Source organism: Pecten maximus, chromosome 1, assembly GCF_902652985.1.
Source record: "Pecten maximus chromosome 1, xPecMax1.1, whole genome shotgun sequence".
Lineage (NCBI taxonomy): Eukaryota > Metazoa > Mollusca > Bivalvia > Pectinida > Pectinidae > Pecten > Pecten maximus.
Window position 1 is genome coordinate 47,429,538 of NC_047015.1, and position 24,654 is coordinate 47,454,191.

General features: G+C 38.5%; 1 protein-coding gene across 1 annotated transcript in view; it reads right to left on the reverse strand.

Moving 5' to 3' along the window:
* LOC117336032 (integrator complex subunit 1-like) overlaps nucleotides 1-24,654 on the reverse strand; it is a 37,067-nt gene that overhangs the window by 1,527 nt on the left and 10,886 nt on the right. The window contains exons 15-45 of the mRNA XM_033896366.1: nucleotides 24,512-24,608; nucleotides 21,332-21,423; nucleotides 19,667-19,727; nucleotides 19,346-19,421; nucleotides 19,010-19,134; nucleotides 18,488-18,617; nucleotides 18,069-18,239; nucleotides 17,562-17,711; nucleotides 17,178-17,330; nucleotides 16,727-16,831; nucleotides 16,312-16,479; nucleotides 15,725-15,839; nucleotides 15,158-15,316; nucleotides 14,531-14,773; nucleotides 13,644-13,762; nucleotides 13,295-13,357; nucleotides 12,654-12,710; nucleotides 12,069-12,155; nucleotides 11,268-11,415; nucleotides 10,857-11,004; nucleotides 9,975-10,277; nucleotides 6,994-7,081; nucleotides 6,472-6,692; nucleotides 6,004-6,130; nucleotides 5,185-5,318; nucleotides 4,240-4,432; nucleotides 3,661-3,785; nucleotides 2,958-3,154; nucleotides 2,606-2,676; nucleotides 1,935-2,026; nucleotides 89-198 (exon numbers count right to left, since the gene is read on the reverse strand). Of these exons, the coding sequence (XP_033752257.1) occupies nucleotides 89-198; nucleotides 1,935-2,026; nucleotides 2,606-2,676; nucleotides 2,958-3,154; nucleotides 3,661-3,785; nucleotides 4,240-4,432; nucleotides 5,185-5,318; nucleotides 6,004-6,130; nucleotides 6,472-6,692; nucleotides 6,994-7,081; nucleotides 9,975-10,277; nucleotides 10,857-11,004; nucleotides 11,268-11,415; nucleotides 12,069-12,155; nucleotides 12,654-12,710; nucleotides 13,295-13,357; nucleotides 13,644-13,762; nucleotides 14,531-14,773; nucleotides 15,158-15,316; nucleotides 15,725-15,839; nucleotides 16,312-16,479; nucleotides 16,727-16,831; nucleotides 17,178-17,330; nucleotides 17,562-17,711; nucleotides 18,069-18,239; nucleotides 18,488-18,617; nucleotides 19,010-19,134; nucleotides 19,346-19,421; nucleotides 19,667-19,727; nucleotides 21,332-21,423; nucleotides 24,512-24,608 (4,128 nt within the window). The remainder of the gene's footprint in view (nucleotides 1-88; nucleotides 199-1,934; nucleotides 2,027-2,605; nucleotides 2,677-2,957; nucleotides 3,155-3,660; nucleotides 3,786-4,239; nucleotides 4,433-5,184; nucleotides 5,319-6,003; nucleotides 6,131-6,471; nucleotides 6,693-6,993; nucleotides 7,082-9,974; nucleotides 10,278-10,856; nucleotides 11,005-11,267; nucleotides 11,416-12,068; nucleotides 12,156-12,653; nucleotides 12,711-13,294; nucleotides 13,358-13,643; nucleotides 13,763-14,530; nucleotides 14,774-15,157; nucleotides 15,317-15,724; nucleotides 15,840-16,311; nucleotides 16,480-16,726; nucleotides 16,832-17,177; nucleotides 17,331-17,561; nucleotides 17,712-18,068; nucleotides 18,240-18,487; nucleotides 18,618-19,009; nucleotides 19,135-19,345; nucleotides 19,422-19,666; nucleotides 19,728-21,331; nucleotides 21,424-24,511; nucleotides 24,609-24,654) is intronic.

The window sequence follows — 24,654 nt, forward strand, 5'->3', positions numbered from 1 at the left end:
TCCAAGTAGGACATTTTTTTAAGACTCCAAAGACTGATTACTTCACTATTCAACACATCTTACAAACAAGACAAATGATAACACTCACCCTGACAAAGAACACAGAACTCCGGTAGATTTTTCAAGGCACTTGTGATGATATCCGAGTTGTCGCTGTCCAGACACTGGAGAAAGCTGCCGAGGAAGTGTACAGCTGACCTGGACACAAAACAGGGTATTATAATACTCAAGTCGTAAATAAACACATACAAATACTCAAGTCGTAAATACACACATACAAATACTCAAGTCGTAAATACATTCATACAAATACTCAAGTCGTATATACACACATACAAATACTCAAGTCGTAAATACATTCATACAAATACTCAAGTCGTAAATACACACATACAAATACTCAAGTCGTAAATACACACATACAAATACTCAAGTCATAAATACACACATACAAATACTCAAGTCATAAATACACACATACAAATACTCAAGTCATAAATACACACATACAAATACTCAAGTCATAAATACACACCTACAAATACTCAAGTCGTAAATACACACATGTATACAAATACTCAAGTCATAAATACACACATACAAATACTTGAGTCATAAATATACACATACAAATACTCAAGTCATAAATACACACATACAAATACTCAAGTCATAAATATACACATGTATACAAATACTCAAGTCATAAATACACGCATACAAGTACTCAAGTCATAAATATACACATGTATACAAATACTCAAGTCATAAATACACACATACAAATACTTGAGTCATAAATACACACATACAAATACTCAAGTCATAAATACACACATACAAATACTCAAGTCGTAAATATACACATACAAATACTCAAGTTGTAAATACACACATACAAATACTCAAGTCGTAAATACATTCATACAAATACTCAAGTCGTAAATACATTCATACAAATACTCAAGTCGTAAATACACACATACACATACTCAAGTCGTAATTACACACATACAAAAGTTAATATTGATGTTGACACAATCATAATATTACACAAATATCATAATTACAATGATAGAAGCAATGTAATAGTATCTTCATATTTCATTTTTGCTAGATTTTGTTATATAAGTTACTGCTGATAACAGTTAAACAAAATTTACATAATTTAATAGAATATTTTACTAATGATTTCTTTTACAGCAGAAATATTATTTTTGATATCAACTCAACACCACTACCCTATCCTTAAAATTTCATGCCAATTAACTCTGTTCATCGTTTAGTAGAGTAGCAATAAAACTAAATCATATTAGACTATATTAGACAACACTACCTGTATGTAACCATCATCTAATAAGTTTTCACAAATTTCCAACAGGGAGATTTCTTGTGATGAGCTTATATCATCCTAAGTAGGTAACAATCGCAACGGCTTCCGAGTGGGGAACATGATATGTGTCGTCCTGAAGAATTTTTTTTTTTTTTTTTTAAATTCCCACTCCGAAGCTGTTGTGATTGTTACTTACTTCAGATTTTCGCCATTGTCCAATCAACTGGTACACCTTTGGGTATCCAGTTGACGAGTGCAGGAACACACTACCATCCAATTAGAATGAACGGTGTTGGCTCTACTACCTGATTCCTTCTATATCATCCTACATACATGATGTTTATTGACATGAAGTGGTATAGGAGCTAAAAATAGATAACTATCTAGGAAGGGGAGCAACTCTTGAGGACATGTCGCTGTCATCATCAAAACCCAAATGTGACAGCAGAACACAAAATACAACACATTTGAAAAAAAAATTTCAATGGCTTTCACAGAACTTCTAATTACTGTAACAACATGTTACAGCAAGTGTGATTATCATTGACTTCATGTCAACACTGTACGTTCAGCTACTCTCTACGACACCCTGAAATCTCACCTTGGCATCTGGCGGACATATCTCATGATGAGTGAGTAACATGTGTTTCTGATCTTATCACTCAGGTCTAACAGCAGTTTCTTCAGGTCCCCCTGTAACCAGTGTTAAATATAAAGTTAACTATATACAACACATTGGCCAACGTACACTTTACAACATACATGTTTACAATGAAGTATTTGATATACACTTATCATCAGTAGGTATAGACCAGTTTCTTCAGATCCCCCTGTTTACAATGAAGTATTTGATATACATTACTTTTAACTTCACATCTTTATATTGGGGTGTTAAAACAGCATCAAGAACTAAATGATAACATCCCCCATCCCTAAATGACAACATCCCCCATCCCTAAATGATAACATCCCCCATCCCTAAATGACAACATCCCCCATCCCTAAATAATAACATCCCCCATCCCTAAATGATAACATCCCCCATCCCTAAATGACAACATCCCCCATCCCTAAATGATAACATCCCCCATCCCTAAATAATAACATCCCCCATCCCTAAATGATAACATCCCCCATCCCTAAATGACAACATCCCCCATCTCTCCAAATAATCATGACTCTTAGATCCTTAAAGAAATATCTGTAGCTATTTTGAGCACAATTTGATGCTTTCACTTTACTAAAACTGAATAAATTATTGTTATTGCATACCAGGAAGTGTTCAAGGATATCAACTTTTCTCTTTGACGTCTCATCCAGGTCTTGCAAAACGTCCATTATATCTGGAAAGATAACAGTAAATATGACATTTTTCCTGAATGATGAATTTCCTGCCACTAATCTATTAGAACAAAATACAAATATTTCAATAACAACATCAATCAGTTATAGAAAAAATAATGCTTTGAACACCATCTAAAAGAATAGCTGTAATCATTTATTACAAAAATTATGGATCTTGAAAAATTTAAGACTTGTAGACCAAAAATTATATGAAAATTTTCAAAATTAATATTTTCATCATGTTGATGCAAAAATATGATGACAACCAGTAGTAACCTACTTGATGAGTCTGTGGCATTCTGTAACCTCTGTAGGTAAGGTGCGATTTGTCCTACCGTCCAGGGCGATGTTGGACGAGCCAGTCCCACGGTCATATCCCCCTGATGGGAATTGTCACTCTCTGTCTGTCTGGGTAAAGTTAACCCTGCCAGCAGGGATTTTAGGGCGGGCATGTCTGGATAGACTAAACTAAGATTACTGGAATCAAATCAGATTGGTTATTATACAATTGTCATTAACATAAGATACAGTTCGAGGAGTCATGTCATAGTGACCTTAAATGACAGCTAGCTTCTTTATACATGTATTTATCATAAGGCTGATTATTAAGAAAGCAAACAACAGCTGTTTGCCATTCTGACACAGTTTGCGCTTGTAGCAGGTGATGGCTACCTTACAAAACATTGAGAAACTGGGGTTCAGTTTCTAGCCCAAGGACACAACCATAACAGCATGCGACAATACAATTAGATCAGCCTTGCGAGAAACAGAAACTGGCCTAGGTGCTGACTGAAAACTCGCTTGTGATCTTCCCCAAAGGTAACGTTGTATACGGCTCTACTGAGTAACAGCTATTGTGGCCATTTTTTTTAAATTGATGACCGTGACAGAGGAAACTACTTTTGAATCATTCCGTAAATATTTTTAGATACAGACTTGGGTATATCTTTCTCAACATTTAATTATACTGCATGTTATCATACCTGAAAACGCCGACATGTGGCTGTAGGACGTTAATGGAATGTTGGGGCTCACACATCATGTAGTTTTGAAGGTATCTGATGAATTTGGCCACAATGGGAGCCAGTATTCTCTCCATGCCATGATTCTGGAACACAAACCATACATGGTAAGTAAAGAAAATGGAATATTCGTTTGTAATAGCAATATATGTGGGAGATGCCCCAGTAAATGGTAACTCTATTTACCTGTAGCAGTGAAACACAGGACTCTAGGCTGTCACTATGACTGGTTACACTACTTACCTGTAGCAGTGAAACACCGGACTCTAGGCTGTCACTATGACTGGTTACACTATTTACCTGTAGCAGTGAAACACCGGACTCTAGGCTGTCACTATGACTGGTTACACTATAGCTACTTACCTGTAGCAGTACTAGTGAAACACCGGACTCTAGGCTGTCACTATGACTGGTTACACTACTTACCTGTAGCAGTGAAACACGGGACTCAAGGATGTCACTGTGACTGGTAACTCTATTTACCTGTAGCAGTGACACGTAGGACTCTAGGATGTCGCTGTGACTAGTAACTCTACTAACCTGTAGCAGTGACACGTAGGACTCTAGGATGTCGCTGTGACTAGCACTGTAATCCCGCCTAAACACCAATGGCTGCATGGCCTCCAACAATCCCAGGATATGCGTGAACAGCTGTAGGTAGTTGCGGTGACGTAGCTGTCCTATTTTAAACTGTGTTTTACCCTTCAGTAGAGCGCTCAACATTGGCAACTGGCTGTAAAAGGTAGTCACACTATGTTCATAGATAAATGTTAAAATGGCTCTACAATCAAAACCCTACTTACACCACCACTTACACTCACAACCCCACTTACACTCACAACCCCACTTACACTCACATCCCCACTTACACTCACACCCCCACTTACACCCAGACCACCACTTACTCACATCCCCTCTAACACCCACACCACCACTTACACTCACATCCCCACTTACACCCACACCACCACTTACACTCACATCCCCTCTAACACCCACACCACCACTTACACTCACATCCCCTCTTACACCCACACCACCACTTACACTCACATCCCCACTTACACCCACACCACCACTTACACTCACATCCCCACTTACACCCAAACCCCCACTTACACTCACATCCCCACTTAAACTACAGTGTTTTTTTCCAAACGTTTTTGAGCAATTGTAACTTTGTCCTTGAATCAATAACAAAGTTCCTCAAACGAACTGCAGCTATGTTCAAGGCAAATGTTTGTTTGATGAAAATTTGTTTACATCAAAGGGTGCATTTATAATCTCATATACATTATTGCTTTATATTCCTAGCTGTACATTAGGGGGCAAAGAAGTAATTCAGTGTGGACATGAAAAATGTCACATTGTCTAGGCAATTCGCTCCTTTATCAAGACACAGAGTAAGTAATGATTTTTGTAAAAATAAAGTCTATGTGACACTGATTTGGTACTGAACTAATTTTTTTTAACAAGAGTGTGTACCGTAACATCAGTAGAGGATGTTGTGAGGCCAGTTTACGGCACGCTATGTTAGCGTCATGCATACGATCCTCATTCCTTCGTCCATGGCCAGCATGTCCCAAGCTTGTCAGTAGACGGAATGATATCAGGTCAACCTGGTTAAAAAATAACAATTTCATATTATGGTATCTGTGCTGTTGGTGCTCAATGAAGAATATTTTCTTTTTTAAACATGATTAGAGCAAAAAAGTTAAATTGTTTTAATTATTTATCAATACATAATAAAGTGTATACAACAAAATAAGTGACATTTATGTATGTTCAGCAATGACAAATCTTACATGAGAATCTACAACATCAGAGTTAGTACAATTTCTCTTCAGGTATACACTCCACCCACTTTCATAGGCCAACTTTATGCATTTATTACTTAATAAGTTTATTCATACTAGAATTTTTTTGATTTACCATGATAATACAGTTTTATCACATTCTTTTGTCACAAATAGGTTGTGTATGATTTGAGCTGTGGCCGCAAGAGACATAATTTATATACCAACAAAAAATGTCTCTTATGATTTAATTCCTTGTTCTCAAATTTAAATATGGGCTGATCATCTGTAGGGGGGGGGGGGGGGGGGGGGGGGGAGAGATAATTTATGTATGGACTGATCTCCTGTAGAGGGGGAGATAATCTATATATAGATTGATCAACTGTAGAGAGAGATACTTAGTGTATGGACTGATCGCCTGTAGAGGGAGATAATTCATGTATGGACTGATCTCCAGTAGGGGGAGATAATTTATGCATGAACTGACCACTTGTGGATGGAAACTTACCTGTATAACCGTTTCCTGAGATAGACACTTGTCGGTAAGAGAGGTGAATATATCTGGTAACCATGACAACAGACGAGGACACTGGGCATACAACTCCACCAGTACTTTCTGATTCACACCCTTGTGTCTGTAAAATATCAAAACGTACTGTAAATGCTTTTTTTCTTACCAAAATTTTGAAACAAAAAAGATGCAAATTTATTTTTAGTCAATATTATTATTTATGACCATATTAATCTTCATCGGATTATCTTATTTTTGAAGATTTTTTTGACAATTGTATCTTATCCTCTAAAACAGCGAAAAAAAATGAACCCTTCAAAAGTATTGATTTTTATAGTACTTCTACAGCACACCAATGAAAATCAAGTACTTCAGCAATGCTATTTCAACCATTAGTAAATATGCTTAAGAATAGAGTATTTGTGATAAAATATCAAACATTTAAATGCTTCACAAATATCTCACCTGTTGTCAGCCAGTGCATCCTGAGCTTGCTTTGCCACAAACTTGATGTTGCTCTCCTCATTGTTTGTACATGTGACCAGCAACTCTACTCTGCTGGACAGTGGTATTCCCTTGTGGTCAGTTTGGCTGGACTCATTGGTCACTGCCTCCTCTACTACGTAGTTCAGGATTGTCTCTAACTGGCCTTGACTTAGACTCAGGACATTCTCCACTGTTTGTTTCTGTAAATATTGATATATATATTTATAGTAACTGCGGACAAACATCAAAAAATTTCTTTTGGACAGATGGACAAGATAACTCTTGAATGAAAGTCAGAGGAGAGAGTCCATCTGTTACTGTAGCAACAGTGTTAAAAATTACGTATCATTGCTATTTCAGACAAAACATCACAGGATAGTACAGTACAGTATATTGACTCCTTGTTTTAAAGAACAGCATACTTCACATTCCCACATAACTATCTCTTTATTCAATTTTATTGCATTGTCTCTTGTATACAAACTCCTTATACAACTTTACCTTTGATATTCTTTGCTCTCTTCCTTGCCATATCTTTGGAATCTGCAGACATGCCCACAGAAAGTCTAGCACAGTGGTCGGACAAAAACTGGAACACAACAACAAAATATATACAAGAGGCCCAGGGGCCTTAACGGTCATCTGACTCTAAATTTAAACCCTAATATTATTGTAGTATGCATTCTCTGTAGCAAGTATATAGTGGCACTGTTGGCCATGGTGGCCATCTTGGATTTCTGACGGACCCAATAAATAACAACACTTGGTCTGGACCATCTAAGGATAATTTCTGGTAAGTTAGAGCTGAATCCCACTGGTGGAATTTGAGAAGAAGTTTGAAATAGGTGTTGTTCAGGAAAACCATGATTGCGCAATCATGTTACAAAATGGCCGCCATTGCTGCCATGTCAAAGTTTTTACGAGACCGAAAAAATAACAAAACACTTTGTTGGCCCTCCTTCCTTAACATCCTCACCAATTTCAAGCTCAATGGCACCAGTGGAACTGAAGAAGAAGTTTAAAATGTGTTTTCAAGATGGCTGCCATGGTGGCCATCTTGGATTTCAGACAAATCTAAAAAATAACAACACTTGGTCGGGATCATATCAGGATTATTTCTGGCAAGTTTTAGCTCAATAGCACTGGTGGAACTTGAGAAGAAGTTTAAAATGTGTTTTTTAAGATGGCGGCCTCAGCGGCCATCTTGGATTTCGGACCGACCCGAAAAATAACAACACTTGGTCGGGATCATATCAGGATCATTTCAGGCAAGTTTCAGCTCAATAGCACTGGTGGAACTTGAGAAGAAGTTTAAAATGTGATTTTCAAGATGGCGGCCTCAGCGGCCATATTGGATTACGGACTGACCGGAAAAATAACTACACTTGGTCGGGATCATATCAGGATCATTTCAGGCAAGTTTCAGCTCAATAGCACTGGTGGAACTTGAGAAGAAGTTTAAAATGTGATTTTCAAGATGGCGGCCTCAGCGGCCATATTGGATTACGGACTGACCGGAAAAATAACTACACTTGGTCGGGATCATATCAGGATCATTTCAGGCAAGTTTCAGCTCAATAGCACTGGTGAAACTTGAGAAGAAGTTTAAAATGTGTTTTTCAAGATGGCGGCTATGGCGGCCATCTTGGATTTCGGACCGACCCGAAAAAAAACAACACTTGGTCGGGATCATATCAGGATCATTTCAGGCAAGTTTCAGCTCAATGGCACCAGTGGAACTTGAGAAGAAGTTTAAAATGTGTTTTTCAAGATGGCGGCTATGGCGGCCATCTTTGATTTCGGACCGACCCGAAAAATAACAACACTTGGTCGGGATCATTTCAGGATCATTTCAGGCAAGTTTCAGCTCAATGGCACCAGTGGAACTTGAGAAGAAGTTTAAAATGTGTTTTTCAAGATGGCGGCTATGGCGGCCATCTTGGATTTCCGACCGACCCGAAAAATAACAACACTTGGTCGGGATCATCTCAGGATCATTTCAGGCAAGTTTCAGCTCAATGGCACCAGTGGAACTTGAGAAGAAGTTTAAAATGTGTTTTTCAAGATGGCGGCTATGGCGGCCATCTTGGATTTCGGACCGACCCGAAAAATAACAACACTTGGTCGGGATCATCTCAGGATCATTTCAGGCAAGTTTCAGCTCAATGGCACCAGTGGAACTTGAGAAGAAGTTTAAAATGTGTTTTTCAAGATGGCGGCTATGGCGGCCATCTTGGAATTCGGACCGACCCGAAAAATAACAACACTTGGTCGGGATCATCTCAGGATCATTTCAGGCAAGTTTCAGCTCAATGGCACCAGTGGAACTTGAGAAGAAGTTTAAAATGTGTTTTTCAAGATGGCGGCTATGGCGGCCATCTTGGATTTCGGACCGACCCGAAAAATAACAACACTTGGTCGGGATCATCTCAGGATCATTTCAGGCAAGTTTCAGCTCAATGGCACCAGTGGAACTTGAGAAGAAGTTTAAAATGTGTTTTTCAAGATGGCGGCTATGGCGGCCATCTTGGATTTCAGACCGACCCGAAAAATAACAACACTTGGTCGGGATCATATCAGGATCATTTCAGGCAAGTTTCAGCTCAATGGCACCAGTGGAACTTGAGAAGAAGTTTAAAATGTGTTTTTCAAGATGGCGGATATGGCGGCCATCTTGGATTTCGGACCGACCCGAAAAATAACAACACTTGGTCGGGATCCTCTCAGGATCATTTCAGGCAAGTTTCAGCCCAACAGCACTGGTGGAACTTGAGAAGAAGTTTAAAATGTGTTTTCAAAATGGCGGCTATGGCGGCCATCTTGGATTTCGGACTGACCCGAAAAATAACAACACTTGGTCAGGACCATCTCAGGATCATTTCAGGCAAGTTTCAGCTTAATCCCACTGGTGGAACTTGAGAAGAAGATTGAAATGTGAAAAGTTTACGCACGGCGGACGGCGCACGGCGCACGGCGGACGGCGCACGGCGCACGACGACGGACGAAGCATGATGACTATAGGTCATCCTGACCCTTCGGGTCAGATGACCTAAAAACTGGCAATTTCATACAAATACATGTATATACAAGAACACAGTCAGTTTGAAAGAATTGACTCGATTTGTTACAGATTTGAAACCCCTAAATGTTTTTTTGAAACAATGAACTTTCAATATATGTTGTGTACGTCAGTCAGTGTACTTTGCTCCAATGGAAACAATAAGCCCATCATAGTTATGTCTCCAAAGATAACAGCCTTGCTGTCTCAAGATATATCAGTCTTGCTGTCTCAAGATATATCAGTCTTGCTGTCTCAAGATATATCAGTCTTGCTGTCTCAAGATATAACAGTCTTGCTGTCTCAAGATATATCAGTCTTACTGTCTTAAGATATATCAGCTTTGCAACACATCACTACCTGCATCAGAAATATAAAATACATTTTGTTTTTTAAGCATACTCTGAACAAAGCCCAATTTTACCTGTTGGAGGGAGACTTCTGTAGCAGTGTATTGATGGACCTGTGTAAAGCAGACCAGCTGCTCTGGTGAGTGAGGAGAGCCAGTAGGTAGGCCTGGTTACTATAGGTACGGCCAGACTCCACAACAGGGTCACATGGCTTGTCGTCTGTAGAATTTTCCTCAGAGACCTTGCCACTTTTTTGTCCTCTATGACGAGAGAACATGAGCTGGTGTTGGAGATCAGGTGCCCGAGCCACCAATTCCGGGTCCAGGAGCTCCAACCAGTCTAACAGCAGGGTGTGCATCGAGGTCTCTATGTCTGACCTGGATGGAGAGGCATTCAAAGTTTAACTCCTACTTGTATAAATATTGTCAGTAAAATTTCTGTATATGATAAATCCTTTAATATCACTTTAAAATGTGGTGATCGTAGGTGATGGCTGAATATTAATACTGTTTGAAAGCTTCTTGTATTTGGTATAGCTATCTACAGAATAATTATGTACATAGGATCTAGCCATCCCTAGTATTAGTACATTGTATATTAGAATATTTCAGTGGGATATTTTCCAGTTTTTGTCCTAGAACATGATATCTTAACATGAGGATGGACTCTGTAAACTGTAGTAGCATGTTCACATGTGCAGTACTGGCAATTATATTCTGATTCATAAACAGACAGTGACATATATGGGAAACTGGCAGTTGATAATATCTAGTTGAAGGTTTTTTCAATAAGTAGTGACACTGAAAGTTTTCCATTCTAACCAAAAGTAGGCAGTAAATGTATTACAAAATTACAATTTTTCATTGATAAGAGTAACTGGTGACAAATCTGTACTGGGAAGGAACATTTGAAACTTCTGTACATGTATATGAACAGCAGACCTCACAAAAGATTACCTGTCTCCAGTATCTGTTTGTATCATTGTCTGACACACACTGCTGACCACCTCACTGGACGTCTGGTTGGCCATCGCTGACCGCATACAGGTTGTCAAGCGAGACTCAAGGTGACCTTCATCAACCGCTGACTTTTTCTTTACCAAATCTGGGTAATAGAGAAATCACACTTCAGTCTTGTATTCAGATCACATTCTGCTTAAATATGAAACACCTAACCGATTACATAAATGCAACAATTCGAAAACTCAGTTTAAAGTCATAAGCAAGATTTACTGATGGCAAGAACTATTTTAATCTGACAATGTCGATATTGAGGTGATTCTATCAGGCCCCTGATTCTACAAAATGGCGAGCTAAAAAATCATCAATGGTGACAGGATCACTCATTACATATGTGATGCAACTTACCACTAAGGCTCAGACAGGGTGTAGATTTGGTAGCCGGACTCGAGTGAAGAATGAAATGTTTTATGACAGACATAGCGGGTGACGAGATACTCTGATCAGCAGCACTCAGGGCCATCATCAGCTGGTGAAGGGAGTCTTTATCTCCACACTACAACACCAAACAAAGCCTGGAGGTCTCACCAGTAAACCTCTAAACAAGCTCCTAAATACCACAAACATAGCCTGGAGGTCTCACCAGTAAACCTCTAAACAAGCTCATAAATACCACAAACATAGCCTGGAGGTCTCACCAGTAAACCTCTAAACAAGCTCCTAAATACCACAACATAGCCTGGAGGTCTCACCAGTAAACCTCTAAACAAGCTCCTAAATACCACAAACATAGCCTGGAATTCTCACCAATTAACCTCTACAGCAAGCTTATCAAATACAAAAGTCTTGTTACAATATACTGGGGTATTTTTGTGATAGCTGGAATACAAAGTTCAAAGGATTTCAAATAACATACTTTACTCTACACAATCTTGTGATAGCCAGAATACAAAATTCACAACTTTAATTTTGTATAAATTTGTTTCTAAACAACGTAAAAGAGGTTACCATATCAACTATTTATTTTTAACAAATCCAGTTATATTTGATCACATTATGGTTCAGAAACTGCACATTATTGTTCAGAAACTGTCAAAGTGTAGAACATTCATTAATTACAGGCATTCAAGTCTGATGCTGTGGATGTATGATTTGAGTCCATTTATTAATGTATTATGGTGTATACATGCCTTACTGATGTATACATACCTTACTGGCCACCAGAGATTTCAGTAGTGGACAGGCCTTCACATTCCTACAAAACCTGTCCTTGAACAATGGCTCATTTGTTGTCTTCTACAAATAAAGTAAGAATAAATGAGATAAACACAACACACATCACAAGATATTGATACAAATTTTGTTTCTATATCTGCTTCAGTGTTTTAGATTTTTGGAAACTCTAGTGTCCCCACAAATGAGAGTACCTTTTTTACCACATGCAATACAATTTTTTATATAATGAATGCAAAATTTGTCTTGCTAAACATAAATATTGTTTTCTCCTTATTTAAAATAGTTTAGTTAAAATAAATTAACTTTCGAGTGATTGCACATTATTGAGTAATATATGAATACTGTATAGTAAGGGCTATTTCCGATAAGTAAAATATATATGTTATAGGAAGACTCCAGAAATTAGGAAATTCTGTATAAGTAGGGCATGGTAGAAAATATGTCTAATTGTATTTTGTCTGGTACTGTTTTTTTCTGTGGTACCTGTTTGACAAACCTGAAGTCCTCCTGTTAAGTGGATATTTTACTGGAATTGCCTTAATGAAAATAAATGATTACCTCCAACAAAATTTCAATGACAAGTTGTGATATTTCAGGTTTCCTTGAAGTTATATCCTGAAAAGAAAAGAATCTTATCAAACTGTCTTAAACAAAATGTTTAAATTGTTTTATTACTAAACTGTCGTCATCATCATCATCATCATCATCATCATCATCAGAACTTACACAGGGCCATGCACTCCATATTATTTATCTGCTAATCATTTCTTCTGTAACACATGTTTTCTCTCCTTTGACAAAACACAAAGTACAGCAAAGGTATCAGAATGAAAAGTAAAAGTCACTAAAATCACATGAAATATAGTCTTTTTAAGGTCGTATGTAAATTGTGTCTACCCTTAAGTCATCAAGGTCATAAGTAAATTGTGTCTACCCTCAAGTCCTCAAGGTCTTATGTCAATTATATCTACCCTAAAGTCCTCAAGGTCATATGTAAATTGTGTCTCCCCTTAAGTCCTAAACGTCATATGTAAATTGTGTCTACCATGAAGTCCTCAAGGTCATATGAAAATTGTGTCTACTGAAGTCCTCAAGGTCATATGTAAATTGTTTCTCCCCTTAAGTCCTCAAGGTCATATGTAAGTTATATCTACCATGGAAATGAATTATGTAAAAAAAACACTCTAAACACCACTTACTGCGATAACTCTATGGAACTTGTGATCTGTGTCTGGGTCTCTCTTACCATCCGCTGAAAACACCTACAATTCAAACAGCACAATAGACTTAGTATCTAATTATCATTATCCGAGTTAGGCACAAATGTGTAAATAGGGCTTAAATCAATTTGGTTTAATATTAGGAAGTTCAATCAGAACCTGAACCAATTGGTTTATTTTTTACCACAAAGTTCATGTAACAAATGCCAGCATTTTTTTCTATACTAAACTAGACCTTGAAATATTTTGGAGTGAACTGGCAATCACACATTGACCAATAGTGATGAACTACAAATCCAGTGTTGTTTACTGCAGTGTTGGTAAATACCTGTACAATCACTTTCATGATCTCAGCCTTTTGGGGCCCCTGTTTCTGTTGTGCCACTTGAGGTTTCCACAAGCTGTCCTCTTTGGAGTCTAGAGATTCCATCTCAGTATCCTCAACATCTGTAAAATTATAAAGCCATCAACATCTAAGACTGAAAAACACAAACACATGAATTCATAAAGCTATGATATTTTACAATTATGAGTCTCCTGAAAGTTTGGCTTTCCAAGATGAAACTCTTGGTTTTACTACACTGCCTCACGTTTTGGCCTAAAACTGAATGTTAGTCCTAGTGAGCTTTGGATTCTGTTCAAGATGGTATACCAAGAGCCTTAAAAACTGGTACTGGTAGTTACTACTCCTGCTTTTCCCTCTGCATTTAGAGAGTGGGAAGACTTGTTTGCCCATTGTCAGTATAACGCGGTTATAGTGTCATGCTGGGACGTCTTTGGCAGTATGATTCAGTGACATGCATCTCTTAAACAGGAGAATTCTTCCTAAAATAACCACAGCTGTTGATAGGACATTATAATCATACAAAACCAAACCAAACTTGTTTCCTGATGTAAATCAATATTCAAGGTCTGATCGAAGGTATCTTGCAGTCAGTACGTGTACAAGTGCCTCTGAATACTTTAAGAAATAATGTACAAGCAATACTTCTCCCCAACCGGCCCCGCTAAAAAAAGTTACAATGACCCTTGATCTGTAGCTACTCGTGCTTAAGTTACATACCAACTTTCACCAACATACCTTGTATTATGGCTGATAAAAAAGCAGAAAATTGAGGGGACGGACTGATTGGCGGACGGAAGGAAACCTATACTCCCCCAACAGTTTCAACGGTAGGGGACTAATAAAGTGAGATCTACAATACTTAAATTCACCTTTAGCAGGAGCTTGGCTAGTGAGCAGTTTGCGGAATACATTGCCCCCCTGGGCACCCCTCATATGCTGGATATCTATAAGTTGGGCCATGTACGCCTTGTCCTCCACGGCCTGCTCCAATATACTGGGATCCATGGCAACAAGGCCGTCTAGGCACCGAAGTAGGCGCCCCATACTGGCAACTGGAATCCCAAACGACTGGACAAACAACAGTAGCTGGTTCGCTTCAATGTCCTGGAGGGCTGCATAACACAGGATAGGTAGAATCAATACATGAAATGCCTTCAAATCAAATTAAATGAAAAGTGCCAGTGACACATGAAATATCACTCCTACTTTATACTTCATTATTCATTTTAGTTCTGTATTTTATGTCCTTACAGCCATCAAATTTAAAACTTGATAAAGATAGATCTGACATCTGGGCTCCATGCCTTTTTGTCACAAAGATTTACAAATCATGAAGTATTGGCTTTGTAACTAAAACAGCTAATCACAGCCCTGGTGTGTTAAACATGTGTCTGTATAAAAGGGTATCTACATATTTTTTTCATTATCTTAATATTCTTTACATATATGGGAGAACAGAATTCTTTCCTGATGCATTAAAACTGTTCAAGCCTTACCTGTATCAACCAATCTGGTTACATGAGACCGAATCATACGTAGTTTCAGCCAGTCAGGTAGCAGTAGAGCTTCTTCGGAGGTGTCTAGTAGGAACGCTGAGGGCGGTTGTCCTTCCTCTGGGAACCAGGTATCCAGCAAATCCTGGTATTCAGTTTCCCCTAAAACAATGATGTCACATTTACAATCTCCAAATCATGCAATATTATTTTCACTCTGATACTTGGGGGGGGGGGGGGGGGGGAGCTCACATCAAATTGGACTTTTTTTTTTGAAATTGCAAAATTGGTATACTCATTGGTATTGTTAATTAAATTTGATATTGTTCATTAAATTGGTATTGTTCATCAAATTTGATATTGTTCATACTGTTTTTTTAATTGGTATTGTTCATTAAATTGAAAAATGAACACTAGCTAAAATACAATTATATATCAATCTAATATTTATAAAATGATACTTGATTGTTGCTAAGGCATTGTAGCTTTTAAATGTCCAGTACATATGATTCAACACTATTCCTGTAATGCTACTAATCTATGTTCCTGTACATCAATCTCTGTACTCACCGCCCTTGGGAGGCCCGTAGGTCAATAGGATGATCATAGCATGTACCACAAGGACGTGCATCGTAGCCGAGTCACCTCCCTTCCACTGGAGAATTATCTGGTCCTGAATGTTCGACTGAAACAAACAAAAGTAAGCTAAATAATCTTTAGCGGAAGGTCAATCGGCTTAAAAGTCTTTGACCTTGACCTAGATCTAATGACATCTATACTTAGTTTGGTGTAATCTTGACCACAGTCTTTATACTGTGGACGAAGCTTCCTTGTTATTGAAGAAATGTTAGTGGACAGAATTATGACCTTGACCAATGGACTAACCTTGACCTTAGGCATGGGTTAGCTTTCATGTCTAGCACAATTGACATGTGTACAGATTTATAATCTTTACCTAAGGAACTTTGACCTTTAAAAACCCGTAAGTTTGCGCACAGGTTTATGACCTTGACCTGGATGAACCTTGACCATGCTCATGAGTAAGCTTGACCTAGATGAATCTCTGCCTTACCCATGAGTAAGTTTTCTTGTCCAGCACCTTGGAGATTGCAGAAAATTTGTTTACAGATTTATGACCTTGACCCAGATATTCTTACCCATGAGTAAGCTTCCTTGTCCGGCTCCTTCCCCTTGCGGAGATAGTTGGTGTAGAGGTCAATGAGAGCCTTCAGAGTGACATGAGACAGTTCACTGCTGGGCTGGTTCTCCACCGGAAGGATATGGTTTATGACTGTGGTACGCTCTACAATCAACTGTGCCATGTCCTACATGTGCAAAAAGCAAAAAATAATTCGTCAAGTCATCAGTCAAAGGAGGAATATAATTGACAGGATACTGTTCCTGCTATCTATTTATATATATATATGCATCGGCTAAACCAAAAAGACATTTGAGCAAAATTGACATAAGTTTATCCAACATCAATAAGTGGATGTTTATTGTAGTGTAATGTGAAATTGGAGCTTTGACTGATGTCAACATAAAACAGATTATCTATTTTCAGCCACATACCAAAGCGAGGTCATCAAGTTCATGCAGACTCTGGTCCATGGCTTGCTGTGACAGGTAGATAATACAGGCACTGATGAGGCCAGGCTCCGTCTCTATCTGGCAGGCCTGCAAACAACACGACAAATTTATACCTCCTCCAACGACACATCATAACAGTTTTGAGGATTCAAATTTGTGTAGCTTACCAACAAAAGTTTTGAAGAAAAAGTATGTATTTGTCCAAGAAATTATGAAATGAACTATGAATTTCTCAATGTTTTCTTCGGTTGTTTTTTTCAATATATCTATTTTTGAAAATTATTACCATCACAGTAGTTTCTGATGGCCACTGCCTTCACCTGCAGATGTCAATTTGATATTTTCAGACAAATTCATATGATATCTGGATCTTTGCATTTACTCGACATGGTCAAGAAGAATGTTTCACTGTTCACTGTATTAATATTTTTACCTGTCTGAGGGCGGAACATATCTGTGGTTTGATTTGGGGGAATATTGCCAGTGTGGGTAGGTGTTCTAGCAGCCAGCTGTGGCCCCAACTACTCTCGGTCTCCATGGTCTCCTCCTCCGGAATGTCTTTAGCTGATATCAACATGGAAAGCCCCTGTATAAACACACAAACACAACCTGATGTATCTTCATATATAATCATTATGAAACAGAAATTATTTAATCGAGGTTCCAATCCATGACTGGTAATTTTTTCCTTCTTTGTCTTTCCAAAACACTCGACTAACCACATTTTTACCATATATGTCAGATGGATAGACATATATTGAAACATAGATTGTAACACATTGCCATAAAATATGTGTGCGGCCAGGTGTAAACCTACCTGAATAGCCAGATGCCTGTTTGAGGCCTGAGTGGATGAGAGCCGTCTGAGGAAGTAGTCAAGAACTTGGGATACAGATGTTAAGTCAGGAGGGTCGGCATGCACAATGGACCGCAGGTAGCCGACCAGCTCAGCACGCTTCTTAACTTTCTGTATGGGAATAACAAGTATTGTATGGTATATTTTACTAAGTAAAGGTATTAGATGTAATGTATTATGCTATTACATCACAACATTCTATAGATATCAATAGTGAATTTGTTGCCAATAGAATATATGTAGTAGGTGGTGGTGCAATATTGGTTTTCTGTCAAACAAATCAACGTTAAATTGTATGTGAACTAACTTTGTTAATGATGGTTACACAATACCTTAATCTTTTTTTTTTCGTTCTTTCTTTCTTTTTTTTTCTTTCTTTTTTTTTTTAGGAAAATAGTCAGATCACCAAGAGATGCCGATTTTGTCACAATATTTAAACATCACTAAGTTAGACAGTTCTAGTTTAACCTGTTTCTTCCTGTGTTTCTCCAGCTGTTTATTGTCATCCTCTTGGGCGGGGGAGATACCAGTGACATCGTGGAGGAGAAATTCACACAGACACTGGACTGGCAGAACCTCCAGTGATCCTTCACTGGCCTCCACCAACTCTGCTAGCCAAGGCATGGACTGGGAAGCACCCTACAACACAACACTACTAATGAAGACCAAAAAGAAAATGTTTTATTTACCAAACCTTGTAATATAAGATTCGCTGTTGACATGAGTGCGATAGAAATGACATCAGAAGTACTTGACTGTCTCTGTATGATGTTCAGGAGAAAGTCTAGATTATGGCTGCTAAATAACATATGTATTAAAAAGTTTCCAAATTTTAAAATTCATTATTCATACTCCAATTTTCAGACACTGACTTCATATCAGCTCACCTGTCTCTGAATGATGTCCAGAAGAAAATCCGGCTTGCGACTCCGACATAACATCTGTCCAATGTGGATGTTTTTATTCAGCATTCTCACCTGTTCCAGTATGGCTGCTGGGGGCTGGCGTGCTACTCCACTACAGAAAAACAATCAGTTATAACATAATGTGTGATGACAGCTTAAGGATGCATTCGTGTATAAAACTAAACACATGGTAGATTGGAATGAGAACTAGCAATTTCAATGTAAAACACAGTTGAAAGCTATTGTGTTTCTGATCACATGTCCATCTCCATAGAGATGATGCAGAATGTATAATAAGCAATAAATTATTTACTTATAAAAGGTGTAAAAACAAAAACCAAATAAAATTTCAGTTACCATAAGAACAAAGTAGGGGACATAATTACTTAAATGAAAACCTGAGAAAAGTTCTTTAATTCCATTTTACATCATATGAGTTTATCACATGTTACTGGAGTGTGTGTATCTGTCTATCAACACACTAGATTACCAGACAGATTATACCTGGGCTTCATGGCAGTCAGTTGAGTGACCAGTAAACTGTTAGACTCTGTGATGGTCACTTTACTAGTAGCAGCAGCCAGATGGCTCTCAAATTCAAGAATTTCCTGCTTCTCCTGTTCTGACACCTACAAATATACAAACACATATTCAAATCATTATAAACAATCTTTTTGTTATTTTCTTAATGCTATTTCTGTTTGTATACACTTATACTAACATGTCTGTTTTGTTTACATGTAAATGAACATATTAAGTAAATTCATGAGGCTTCTCTGTTAACATTTGGTGTTGGAGGACGATTAGTCCTTTTTTTCTTTTAAATAAATACATACGTACCTGTTTTTCCTGATTCTTGATGTCCTCAATTTCTCGCTCATCTGAAGCTGTGGTGGGAGGTGGGAACTTATAATTTCTGCAGAGAAAAATACAATAAAGTTTCTTAGAATTGTTTGTCTAATAAAGATCAATGCATTTATTTTTGATGAACGACTTTTTTTTATTGAAAGTGAAATATGCTTAATGATGATGAATATCTCAACATTTGTCACGATATAGAATGATATCATTAAGATAACGATAACAAAAATCTTATACAATATATCCTTATTACAATGATTGTATAATGCTGCGGTAGGAAGGTGTTGAGACAGTAAGTACCTCGTCATCACCATCTCCATCAGACACTTGAGTGTAGGGTAGTTTTCCCAGGCTGTGATACCTGTTACAAAAAAACAACCATACTTTAATAACAAATGTACATATTTTAGCAGCAATCATAATTTAGAACTTTTATGGTTAAAAAGGTTGCTAAGTTATGATTTTGCTAATACAGTCAAACCTGTCTATAGTGACCGCCCAAGGGGAGGCAGAAAAACGGTCACTATAGACAGGTTGCCTTTATAGACAGGTCAAAATTATTGCACCAACCAATTTACTTAAAACTGCCATAAATAAATTGTCATTGAACAGGGCATTCAGAAGACCCGTCAGAAGTTAAATAAATGCATAAACTTTATAACTCTGAAGGGTTTAATATTAAATGATTTGTGGACCCAAACACAAAATATAACTCAAAATGGTCTTATAGATATATATTTTTTTTTAATATTTTGTTCTGAAATAATGCTATATGTATCTATCAAATTATCTCCCTTTCTTTCATAAATAAAGAAAAAGAATACACAATAATTAATTAATTAATAATATTTGTGTTACTACTAATTATTTTGTGTTATAGTCTTACCTCTTAAAACCATTTTTTTTTTTTCTGACCCAAATTGAAATCCGGATATTTGTGTTAGTTTACGACTTTTTATTAGTATTGACTAATTAAAGATGGCGGCAGTACAAACGCTAGTACCGACAGCTACGATTAAGAAAGGCATTATTGGCTTTCATGTGAGTAAATCTTGTTGACAGATATGACCAGTGTTTGTTATTGAAGTGATGTATCCTAGTTGTAATCACAAAATTAACTGACCGTGTCAAATGAAGCCACCTGTGCACAGTTGTAATGTAATACCGACACGCATGGTGACCCGACTCCTCTCTTACCGAGCCCAAGGCCAGGGCAGCTACAGTAATTATAGGCTTACAGGTGGTAGGGGTCTTTTGTTTATATACTCAGGCCAGGGTTGTGGTGGTCCTTTGTTTGTATAATCAAGCCAGGGTCGATGTGTCTGAATTTTCCTGGGATTTTATGAGGGATGACTGCCGAGATCAGAAGATGGCTGACAGAAATCGGTCGCTATAGAAAACAAATTAGCGACCGCCGTTCCAAAATCACTGGTCGTTAGCCACATTAGACAGGTAGTCGCTATACAGAGGGTCGTTATATAGTAAAATCTCACGGGGAATTTTAAAACCGGTCGTTATAGACAGGCAGTCGTTATATACAGGGGGTCGTTAGAGCAGGTTTGACTGTAAACTCATTGATCAATGAACTAAATATGCCGAAATCCATTCGCATGCTCTGAAGTCCAAGTGTGTTAGAATAAGCACTATGTTAAATATGATATCAACATCAGGCTTGAAATTGTTGATCGTTTAATAAGTTCAACAATTTTAAGTTTAATAAGGTTTCTTTTACATAATAATTGAGAAGGAACAAATTCCCAGATTGATACACACATCATTGAAATCCAAGGGTTACATTCTCAATTAGTTATCTCAATTAAAAGTGAATGCAACCCGTGGAATTTGGGAATCTATAGATATAACATAAATATCACTGTTCATTTGTAAGAATAAAGAGAAACAAAGTACTTTTTTTATGTATCAATAATTTTTTATCTTATCAATAAATATTTTGAACAATCTTACCAAAAGTTTGTGGGTTGAAAGCAGACAAGATGAGGAGTATAGTCCAGGATTTCCAGTACAGGTTGGAGATAGCTAGTGTGGGTGGACTGTACCTGTATATTAAACAAGAGTATTACAGAAATAGCATGTACCTGGTAAAATAATGTAATTCTTCCTATTTTGACCTCAAATTATCTGCAAGTATGAAATGTCATTTTATGACATCAAAATAGGTCATAATACATAAAAAAAGATTTGAAATGTATGTATTTGCCTAAGAGCATGCCAATCTGTGTCAACTCACCCTTTAGGTAGAGATATGTCAGTAGGACGTCTGTACTCACCGTTTAGGTAGAGAAATATCAGTAGGACGTCTGTACTCACCCTTTAGGTAGAGAGATAACAGTATGACGTCTGTACTCACCCTTTAGGTAGAGAGATGTCAGTAGGACATCTGTACTCACCCTTAAGGTGAAGAGATGTCAGTAGGACGTCTGTACTCACCCTTTAGGTAGAGAGATGTCATTAGGACGTCTGTACTCACCCTTTAGGTAGAGAGATATCAGTAGAACGTCTGTATTCACCCTTTAGGTAGAGAGATGTCAGTAGGACGTCTGTACTCACCCTTTAGGTAGAGAGATGTCAATAGGACGTCTGTACTCACCCTTTAGGTAGAGAGATATCAGTAGGACGTCTGTACTCACCCTTTAGGTAGAGATGTCAGTAGGACGTCTGTACTCACCCTTTAGGTAGAGAGATATCAGTAGGACGTCTGTACTCACCCTTTAGGTAGAGATGTCAGTAGGATGTCTGTACTCATCCTTTAGGTAGAGAGATGTCAGTAGGACGTCTGTACTCACCCTTTAGGTAGAGAGATGTCAGTAGTACATCTGTACTCACCCTTTAGGTAGAGATGTCAGTAGGATGTCTGTACTCACCCTTTAGGTAGAGAGATGTCAGTAGGACGTCTGTACTCACCCTTTAGGTAGAGAGATGTCAGTAGGACGTCTGTACTCACACTTTAGGTAGAGAGATGTCAGTAGGACGTCTGTACTCACCCTTTAGGTAGAGAGATATCAGTAAGATGTCTGTACTCACCCTTTAGGTAGAGATGTACTCACCCTTTATGTAGAGATGTCAGTAGGACGTCTGTACTCACCCTTTAGGAAGAGATGTCAGTAGGACGTCTGTACTCATCCTTTAGGAAGAGATGTCAGTAGGACGTCTGTACTCATCCTTTAGGAAGAGATGTCAGTAGGACGTCTGTACTCACCCTTTAGGAAGAGATGTCAGTAGGACGTCTGTACTCATCCTTTAGGAAGAGATGTCAGTAGGACGTCTGTACTCATCCTTTAGGAAGAGATGTCAGTAGGACGTCTGTACTCACCCTTTAGGAAGGATGTCAGTAGGACGTCTGTACTCACCCTTTAGGTAGAGAGATGTCAGTAGGACGTCTGTACTCAACCTTTAGGTAGAGATATCATTAGGACATCTGTACTCAACCTTTAGGTAGAGAGATAACAGTAGGACGTCTGTACTCACCCTTTAGGAAGAGATGTCAGTAGGACGTCTGTACTCATCCTTTAGGAAGAGATGTCAGTAGGACGTCTGTACTCATCCTTTAGGAAGAGATGTCAGTAGGACGTCTGTACTCACCCTTTAGGAAGAGATGTCAGTAGGACGTCTGTACTCATCCTTTAGGAAGAGATGTCAGTAGGACGTCTGTACTCATCCTTTAGGAAGAGATGTCAGTAGGACGTCTGTACTCACCCTTTAGGAAGGATGTCAGTAGGACGTCTGTACTCACCCTTTAGGTAGAGAGATGTCAGTAGGACGTCTGTACTCAACCTTTAGGTAGAGATATCAGTAGGACGTCTGTACTCACCCTTTAGGTAGAGATATCAGTAGGACGTCTGTACTCACCCTTTAGGTAGGGAGATATCAGTAGGACGTCTGTACTCACCCTTTAGGTAGGGAGATGTCAGTAGGACGCCTGTACTCACCCTTTAGGTAGACAAATGTCATTAGGACGTCTGTGCTCACCCTTTTGGCAGAGAGATGTCAGTAGGACATCTGTACTCACCCTTTAGGTAGAGATGTCAGTAGGACGTCTGTACTCACCCTTTAGGTAGAGATGTCAGTAGGACGTCTGTACTCACCCTTTAGGTAGAGAGATGTCAGTAGGACATCTGTACTCACCCTTTAGGTAGAGATGTCAGTAGGACGTCTGTACTCACCCTTTAGGAAGAGATGTCAGTAGGACGTCTGTACTCATCCTTTAGGAAGAGATGTCAGTAGGACGTCTGTACTCATCCTTTAGGAAGAGATGTCAGTAGGACGTCTGTACTCACCCTTTAGGAAGGATGTCAGTAGGACGTCTGTACTCACCCTTAAGGTAGAGAGATGTCAGTAGGACGTCTGTACTCAACCTTTAGGTAGAGATATCATTAGGACATCTGTACTCAACCTTTAGGTAGAGAGATAACAGTAGGACGTCTGTACTCACCCTTTAGGAAGAGATGTCAGTAGGACGTCTGTACTCATCCTTTAGGAAGAGATGTCAGTAGGACGTCTGTACTCATCCTTTAGGAAGAGATGTCAGTAGGACGTCTGTACTCACCCTTTAGGAAGAGATGTCAGTAGGACGTCTGTACTCATCCTTTAGGAAGAGATGTCAGTAGGACGTCTGTACTCATCCTTTAGGAAGAGATGTCAGTAGGACGTCTGTACTCACCCTTTAGGAAGGATGTCAGTAGGACGTCTGTACTCACCCTTTAGGTAGAGAGATGTCAGTAGGACGTCTGTACTCACCCTTTAGGTAGAGATATCAGTAGGACGTCTGTACTCACCCTTTAGGTAGAGATATCAGTAGGACGTCTGTACTCACCCTTTAGGTAGGGAGATATCAGTAGGACGTCTGTACTCACCCTTTAGGTAGGGAGATGTCATTAGGACGCCTGTACTTACCCTTTAGGTAGACAAATGTCATTAGGACGTCTGTGCTCACCCTTTTGGCAGAGAGATGTCAGTAGGACATCTGTACTCACCCTTTAGGTAGAGATGTCAGTAGGACGTCTGTACTCACCCTTTAGGTAGAGATGTCAGTAGGACGTCTGTACTCACCCTTTAGGTAGAGAGATGTCAGTAGGACATCTGTACTCACCCTTTAGGTAGAGATGTCAGTAGGACGTCTGTACTCACCCTTTAGGTAGAGAGATGTCAGTAGGATGTCTGTATGAACACAAATTAAGTAGAGCATCTACCAACTCAAGTCTTTCCATCTGCAGCACCTTTTCACCTATAATGTAGGAAGCATAATTACTGTGTGATATTCTGCTATTACT